Source organism: Strix uralensis, chromosome Z (genome assembly GCF_047716275.1).
Source record: "Strix uralensis isolate ZFMK-TIS-50842 chromosome Z, bStrUra1, whole genome shotgun sequence".
NCBI classification, from domain to species: Eukaryota; Metazoa; Chordata; class Aves; order Strigiformes; family Strigidae; genus Strix; species Strix uralensis.
In genome coordinates this window covers 4,978,550-4,987,305 of record NC_134012.1, presented here as the reverse complement: position 1 = coordinate 4,987,305, position 8,756 = coordinate 4,978,550, and the positions used below count along the sequence as shown (strand labels likewise).

General features: G+C 43.5%; 1 protein-coding gene and 2 non-coding genes across 3 annotated transcripts; all 3 read left to right on the top strand.

The window, feature by feature from the left end:
- The first annotated feature begins 1,661 nt into the window (after positions 1-1,661).
- On the top strand, positions 1,662-5,289 carry COX7C (cytochrome c oxidase subunit 7C). The gene is made up of 3 exons (XM_074856211.1): positions 1,662-1,879; positions 2,973-3,118; positions 5,195-5,289. Exons 1-2 carry the CDS (start codon positions 1,805-1,807, stop codon positions 3,087-3,089), a joined length of 192 nt encoding a protein of 63 aa, XP_074712312.1. The 5' UTR covers positions 1,662-1,804; the 3' UTR covers positions 3,090-3,118; positions 5,195-5,289.
- LOC141938438 (small nucleolar RNA Z39) lies at positions 2,487-2,549 on the top strand. The gene has a single exon (XR_012627284.1). It is a non-coding gene; the product is annotated as a small nucleolar RNA Z39 (small nucleolar RNA).
- LOC141938437 (small nucleolar RNA Z39) lies at positions 4,477-4,538 on the top strand. Its single transcript, XR_012627283.1, has one exon. It is a non-coding gene; the product is annotated as a small nucleolar RNA Z39 (small nucleolar RNA).
- Positions 5,290-8,756: the final 3,467 nt, after the last annotated feature.

Here is an 8,756-nt window from a genome sequence, read left to right as displayed (position 1 = left end):
TTTGTGAAACTGTAACCTGTACAGGACATTTTAGCAGAGATAGAACAAGCAGATATATGAATAAATATAACCCCAGGGTGGGGGGTGTTGATTTTGCTTTCATAACGAGGCCAGCATTAGAAACCTCTTTAAGTTCTGAAGAAGACATCAATATACATGTGGATGATTATCTCACTCAAAATTCCAATGGGCTTGAGCCTGTACCATCAACAAAACAGTACAGAAAAAAGCATTTTGGGTCAAAAAAAGTTGCTGAGAATTCCTGTTTTTACAAGGCATTCAATTAGAAATGAAGCTAAATTATACTCTGGATCTAGAACAATTCAAGAGTTACATTATTCCATGAAACTCTAAGAATGTCCCAGAAAATTGCATCCGAACTAATTCACATTGCCCTCCAGCTTCAGGCAGAGCTGAACTCCAAAGTATAAGAAGTTATTGCTGCATCTTCCTGGCAGTTTAATGTACTCACATTAAAACCCAGGTGTGGGAAAGCACTCCACCCAAATCTACTATTTATTCCCATAACTGGTTCTGAAGTCTTTATAAGTGCACTTAGCGCGAATTAATTTCTATTATATATATTATACATCCATTTTATATATATAATATATATATTGTAATTTATAAACAAATTTTTTATAAAAATTGAGTCTTTGAACTTAATTCCATTTCACATTCATACTTTCATTTGATACACCTTAATATTAAAAAAGATGTTTCATGTTGCTTTTGTCATCTACTGGAAGAGATTTTACCTCTCAAAATCTGTAATAACAATTCCTTACTGTTCCTAATTACTCTATTTGCCAAGAGATTTCTAAATAAAAACATAATTATATCTCACTGCTCAAATTCAGCCTGCCTTGATTAATGTTATGGTGGTGAGCGTCAAAAAAAAAAATCCTTAGATACTGTGTAACTATTAAGAAAGTCTGCTTCAAAATTATTTCCTTACAACACACAGATGGCCACATCAGGCTCCTCTTTTACTGAAATACAGACCTTTTATAGAAAATACTGTAAGAAAACAGATACCATAATTTTAGAAATACCTTCATGTGGTTTATTATTCCCTTTGCAAACACGAAGTGTGGTGTGGTTTTTTTCTCCATATTGTTTCTTTGAAGTGTAACTTTGTAAGAAAACTATGCCAGAATATACTCATCAAATTTGGCAGTACCACGTAAGTCTTCACTGTTTGTCTCAGCCATATTCACTAGACTCTTATAAAACTACGGCCATCAGCTAAATCGACAGCCAGTAGCCCCTATTTATATAGCACTGTAGAGATGTAGCATGCATTTCGGCTCACGCCTCCACCGCCTTGGCACCCTACAAAGCAGCGAAGACCCTGCAAGATGTCCAGGCCTATTCGCAAGACTAGCCTGAGGTAGCACAGGGACGATTATTTGCTTTTCGCTCCGACTGCCGCAAATGGTTTCACTTCCTTCTCTGACACCTGAACTTTTCCACCGCCTCACGTCACCGCTTCCCCGACCACACCCTAGAGAAACGCTCCGCCCCCCCCGCCGCGGGAACGCCGAGCCACACACAAAATGGCGGGCGGGGGCGGAGACGGGCGGGACGCTCCCGTCTCCGAGCGCGCCCAATCAAAAGCCGCGGTTCGTGGCCACGTGACCGCCCGGCGCCGCGCGGCACTACGCCTCCCATCGTGCCCTGGGGCAGCGGCCGTTGCTCGCCCCGCTCTGTTCTGGCCCCGCCTCCCGCTCCCACAAGGCGCCCGCGGGGCTGCGGGAAGGTCGTGCCGGGCACAGGGTCGCTACGCTGGGTGGTCGGGACCATGCTGGCTGCCGGTGTCCGCAGGTTTGCCACCTCGGCCCTGCGCAGGAGTCACTATGAGGAGGGCCCTGGGAAGGTAACGTGGGGAGCAGGGCCCGGCCCGCTGCGGCGCGGCCTGAAGGTCGCAGGAAGGGGACTGCGGCCGGGCTCGGGGCGGGGGTGGCGGTGGGATAGGAGCCCGCCTCGGAGTGGAGGGGGAAGGAGGGTAACGGCGCTATGGGGTAGAGCGGGAGGGGAGAAGCGTGTCCCTGAAGAACGCTGCGCTGACGGCGCTCGCCCGGCCCACGGCCAGCCTGCGGCGGGCCTAGCTCAGGGGCGAGCCCCCCCGCGGCTCCTGGGTGAGGGGCTGGGGCCAAAGCGGGAGATCTCTGGAGAGAAGCCGTGAGGATGTCGGGGAAGGTACCCTGTGGGCCTGCCCCTGGCTCGCTGTAGGCGCCGGGGTGAGACGCAGGCCTGTCCTTCCTCGGGCATGCTCAAGGTGAGCCCCGCACTCCGCGAGCATCCGTGAAGGGTTTTGCACATTACCGGACTGGATGCCGACGTGAGGAGCAGAGTCGTGACTGCCCTCTTTGTTGCTAAATTCTGCAGCTGGTGGTGGGTGGGCTTTGGGGTGCCGTGGTGCCGCAGCAAAGCGAATTGTCGAACGATTTCAGTGTCCCTCCCTGCAACCTTCTGCTTCAGTGGTACAGATGATGAGCATTTCAGTATGACGAGCAGCAATGATACTGTAAACGCTTTCTGATGTACCTTATGCTTAAAATGTTCTCTTTAATTTCTGCGTCTAAAAACTAATTTCACATACCTAATGAACATGAGGAGAATCGTCACAGTGAAGGTAATTAAATACCAGAACAGGTTGCCTAGAGAGGCTGTGGGGACTGTATCTTCAGGGACACTTATACTTGAGTGGATGAGGCCTTAAGCAAATCGGACCTGCTTTGAATTGGAGGGAGAGGGGAGGAGCGGACAGAATTACCTCCAGAGGCCACATGCAAGCTATTCCTCTAATTACAGTGTTCCTTTCTTTGAGAGGAAGGGAAATTGTTTCAAGACTAAATATTTACTTTGTCAGTTTGACTCCACCTGTTCGTGTTCTGAGCTTCTCACTATTTTTGAGTTGATGAGGAAGTAGTTATTGATTGCAAAACAAATTCTCGTTTCTTTTCTAGAACCTTCCATTTTCTGTGGACAACAAATGGCGATTACTCGTCTTAATGTGTGGATTCTTTGGAAGCGGATTTGTTGCCCCTTTCCTTATAGTGAGACACCAGCTTCTTAAGAAATGAAGAAGACGGACTGTAACTGCTCTAACTGGGTAACTTAATTTTGTTAGATTTCATAGCATAGTGGAATCTGTGGTCAAAACTGAGCTTTAAAGAGCTTATCCTCATGTAAAACTATTACTACAATTTCAGCCTTTCACAGTCTAGGTGCTTAGAGTTGTGGTCTGTAATTGCTTGTAAACTCAAATTATGAATAGATTTGTTTGCTTCATGGGGCTGCAGCATTCTCATTTGACTTTTGTACTTCAACTCCCCAAAGGCCACACCTCTCTGACTGCAGCTTTTTGATAGGCTACAGCTGGGCTAACTGACAGAAGAGTGCTACTGATTTGAATAATAGCTATAACCAAAACCATGTCTGCCTCCTTTGAGGAAAGATAAAGCTACACTTGATGTAATCTGTAGGAATATGTCCTGGTTTGAGCACCACACAGCTGCTCACTCACCTCTTCTCCTTCAGGAATGGGAAGGAGAAAATAAAGCAAGAGTCTCAGGAATCAAGATGAGGGCAGAGAGGGATGACTCACCCCTTATGGTCATGGACAAAAGACAGACTCACCAGGGGAAGAAAAAGAATGTCAATTTAATTCAAACACTAACAACAACAACAACACTTAACATATAGAGAGTGGGACAGCGAGAAACATTACCGCATCCTAAAAATACCTGCCCCCATCCCTCCCTTCTTCGCTGGCTCAGTTTTGCCCCTGATCTCTCTATCTTCTCCTGCTGCAGGGGAAGGGGATGGTGGTTATGGTCACTCCTGCTGCTTTTTCCTCCTCAGGGGGAGGACTCCTCACATTCTCCCCTGCTCCAGCATGGTTCCCCTCTCACAGGAGCCAGTTCTCCATGAACCTTCTCTGACCTGAGTCCTTCCTACAGGCTGCAGCTCTCCCCGAGCTGCTCTGGCGTGGGTCACCCCCACACACTGCAGCTCTCCCAGCGCTGAACTACAACAGTGGGGGCTGCTTCTCCCCTCACAGTCCCGGCCTCCTTCGGGCGCAGCCGCTTGCTCCGGTGTAGGCTCCTCCACGGGCTGCAGGGCGGCATCTGCTCCACCGGTGACCTCCATGGGGGCAGGGGGGTCCTTCCCTCTCACCACAGGCTGCAGTGTGGGGGCTTCTGCTCAGCGCATCTCCCTTCTTCCTTTCGTTCACTGGCCTCAGTGTTCACACAGGTGTCCTCCTCACAACCCCTCCTCCCAGGTTTCCCTTCTTAAATACATTACCCCAGAGGCGCAGCCACCATCGCTCTTTGGCTCGGCCTTGGCCAGAGGCGGCTCCAACTCAGCGCCGGGGGAGCTTCAAGAAGCTTCTCACAGGGGCCACCACTGTAGCCCCCTCCCCTGCTATCAAAAACCCTGCCACACAAACCCAGCACAGAATAACTGGCACGTGTGATGTGAACAAAACAGTATGAGAAACTGTGATACTGTAAACGCTTTCTGATGTGCCAGTTAAAACTCTGGAAAACAAGATTTCTTGAACCTCAGTTCAACTATGTCAAAACAAGCACACCATCTGCATACAATGTTCCTAAGCATTTACAGAATAAAGTCCACTTAAAGTAGGGTCATTAACACAAGAAACAACTTTAATTGATGCTTGCTGATGATCCTAACAGACAAGTAAGCCTCAAACATAGTTCAGACTGTGCAAGCATGCCATTTCCATTTGAAAGGCCACTTCAGTTTATCTTAATCTGATTCCACTTTGCAAATACCTGGTATTATAAATTCTATAGTCTGAGAAATAATCTTAGTTAGGAGCTGGAGTGCCCCAGGTAGTTCTTGGAAGGAAATAACAATCCACACTGGAATCTCATATTTGGAATGAATTGAAGTCATCTATGTAATTCCTTTACTAGTCTGATGGTTTTGGCTCTCTAGATTAAAGGGGGGGGGGGGGGGGGGAATCAGACTTTTATTGAATTTGAGTACTTAGAACTGTATGATTTCATGTACGTCAAGTCCTCTGCTACAAAAGCACATGGTGGATAAAGCAAAGCCTATCAAATTTCTAGTTGAGCATACAGCGTACATTTACAGCTTTTCTAGATTCAGAGGTAACACAGAGTTCTTAGATGTGTTATTTTTTATTTTCTTACAGAATTGAAGGCTTCTGCACAGCATCTTCCAGTGGAAAAAGGATAGCTGCAACTGTGTGCCATGCTGGATGCATCTAAATAAAATCTTGAATCTGAAGGTCTTGGGCTGTCTATTTTGTGAAACTCCTGAAGTGCTTTTGACAACTGTTGTATACTGAGAGCCCTTTTAAATTACAGTATGTTGACATTAAATGAAACACTAATTGTCTATATAAAAATTAGAGGGTTGGTAAACTTGCATTTCAAAACTGAAGTTTCCCAGCTTAACATTTTTAGCTGGGAAAATGTTTAAATAGCTTGACTGAGCTATGTGGTCTTCTCAAACACTCTTCAGACTACTCACAGAGTAATGACCTCGGACAGATTATAACCAGTGAGCATATGCTATCACCATAATCCACGCTGCAGAATTTTTATCTTTGGTATTTTGGGTTGATCAGTTGAGAAGATCTTAACTTGGCTTTGCTTCCACACTCGGCTGTTCTAAAGACTTGCCGTTACAAGGTCTGTGTGGTGTGCTGCATTGCTGTTGCTCTGAGCAGGAACATCCACATTACCCTGCAGATATTATTAGGCTTTAGGCTGAGATGGTGAGGTAGCCTGGAAAATGAGTACAGCAGCAATAACTACAACTCTGACCAGGAAAAGTATTGGTAATAATCTACAGCTTATCATAACTCCAATATTGTTGCAGATTTGTAGCTGTTTGGAAAGGATAGCTTTCAGTTTGTAGCTGTAGTTAGGGGCCTAACACTGAGGCCTGCGTAATTAAAGGTAATCTAGGAGCTGTGATGGATGCTCTCAGGATACTTCTACCAGCTTGAATATGACAGATGTTTGATTTTGTGCCCTGTTGACAGCATGAGTAGAAAGTCATTTTCATATCCACTTCTACTGCAACCATCTTGTTGGCTAAAGACACAGTATGAAAAGCTCTGGCATAACTCTGTAATGCTTACTTCTCACTTGCAAATAATGCTGTTAAGTGGTAAGTACAGAGTTGCTTTCCTTCGGTGAGGTTTTCTGGTTTACTTTTTTCCCCTAAAACACTCTCCTGCTATAGCATGGTGTGTTTAATGTGACTTGCAACATCTCAATCCATGAACCAAATGGTTTCGCAGAAGTTGAGGTTCTGTTGGTATAGTTCAAATCTATTTAAATAGTTTGTCCTCAGACACCACCAGCAGAAGTGTATACAAGAGCAATAAAATACTGCTTGTAACAATAGCTTTTGGGTGACACATTTCTGTTTTTTAGGGGCAGCTTTAAAAGGCTGACTAGTGTTTGAAGACCCTGAGCTGGGAGCAAGACAGAGTAATACTGTCTGTTGCTGCAGCTTCTTCAGTAGACTTAAAAGGAAGCTTGATGAAGCGTGGTGATTTTGATCAAAGGATCAGCAAAGGCTGCAGAAAAGTGATAACGAAGAAAGCAAGATTGAGAGGAAAGACCCCAAATTGTAATGGATTCAGGTAGTAAGAATGCTTTATGGCTATGAAACAGGTATAATTATACAGTATAATTTGTTTCTTAATGTACTTTCTGTCTGCAGAGTAATGCTTCTCAGCAGAGTTTTAGAGTGTGTCTCGTAGAACAGTGTGTGTGCACTGTAGGTGATACAGGAACAACGTGCTGGGACAACTAGGGAATCCAGAAAAGGCAACAATTCCTTGGTCTAGGCATTGGGATTTCCTGGAAGAACTTGGGTATTATAAAAAAAAAATCCATCTTTTTCATGCAGATATCAAAATGTGAGCTCTTAGGTGACAAAATCTCATTTGCCCCATGTTGCAGATGAGCAAGTCAAATGTCTGTTGCACGAGGCAAATCTGGAAGCTTGTTACAGAACCACATTTCTCTTAGGGATCACAAATGTAACTTCCACGGTGTATTTATTTGTAGCTCACTGTTTGCTCTTAAGTTAAATAACTTGGTTTGTTTGATTGATTTTCCCCTTACTCCCAAGTCTTTGATGTGTTTAGAAAGAGTAAGCATAATCTCTGAAGGTTTATCGTATGGGCTAGGCAAACCATTTCCTTTAGTCTGCTATAAATAAGGTCTCCTTTCTGAATATTGCCCCTTCTCTGTGCTTTTTCTATTTAAATATAATTTTGAGCATGGGTGGTTAAACTTAAAACAGTTATTTTTAAATTAAATGTTAGAGACTTTCTCCTCTCATGATGTATTCTAAAACTGTAATCACCTTTTTTCAGAATGTCATTACATTGATGGATCATAGTCATTTAGAAGCAGAGAGGTCCTGGGGGCTACTAGTTATAAGTTTTCAAACTGACCCCATTTCCAGCCCTGCCACCAAGTTATAAAAATTATTTATGTGAATCACAATAACCATAACCTTTCATCTCCTGCTGGTTTACTTATTTTCTATTACTGCAACTGTAAGGCCTACTCTGGGGGATGATCTGAACCTCCACTGTGCTGATGGTTGTCTTCCAGCTTTTACCTACTGTATGTTCCCACTCTTTGTGTACCAGTAAGAGCCCTAGAAAAACTAAACCACATCAGCCCTGCTTTGGATAAGTTGTTAGCTGACTAAATGTATCATGTTAGTCATAAACTATCATTTGATAAACCTGTGTTCATGGTGTCCCATGAGTAATCTTTCCTTTAAAAAGAAAGTTTAGTACAAATTTGTAGCCTTTTTACTCTAAACTGCTTCGTTAATTCTTTCAATATTTCTTGAGTATAGGTTAAGTACACTTGCTGGTTTTGATCTGTGCAGCTCTCCAGTTGTTAGCTTGTATTTTTAATACAACACCTGCACACATATGAGTAGCCATATTCTCATTCATTGCAAATTCTGTGTTATTCCTATGTGCTGGCGAAGCTGTAATTAGTCCCTCTAGAATTGGACTGTTTCTCTACATGACTTGCTTGGGCAGTTTTCAGTAATTTTCAAGCCCCATCAATTATCAAGTCCATAAGTTCTCTATCTGACTTAAGTAATTGGTTCCCGTAGGTTTTTAGAACTTTCACTTCTATAATAAAAACACATTAACAGATCTGTTTTGATCTATCTTTCTATTAATGCAAACTGGGACAGTCTGCATTCTACTCAAAGGCATTTTTTACTACTAGATTATCTTTAATCTCTTCACTGTTCAATAAAGAAAAGTCTAAAATACTTCATTTGGTTGCTTGGGTGGAAAATACTGGTTGTCATTGAGAGATATGTGGCTCCTATCATTAATATCAGATGTTTGACAGTGTTTAATTTCACAGAGGCACAACTCCAGATTGTGTTTGTTTCTCTGCTGTTATGAGAAGATCACTGCTTATAGCCAAGCTTGATTTTAGGACCACATGTCAGAGCCTGGAGCACCTTCCCTCTTCAACCTTATTTATTTGTCTATTTCTTTATTTATTTTACTGCTACTCCCAAATTTATGCTGGTCTTAATCTCTTCTGTTTTACCCATTGTATGGTTTCTTATTTAAGTCCTCCTACTCTTTTATTTGCTTATTGACTGCTAAATAGGTAAACCAGAGAATCATGGGTAGTTATTTGGAATACACATATTACTAACCACTCTTTGTGGTCTCTCTC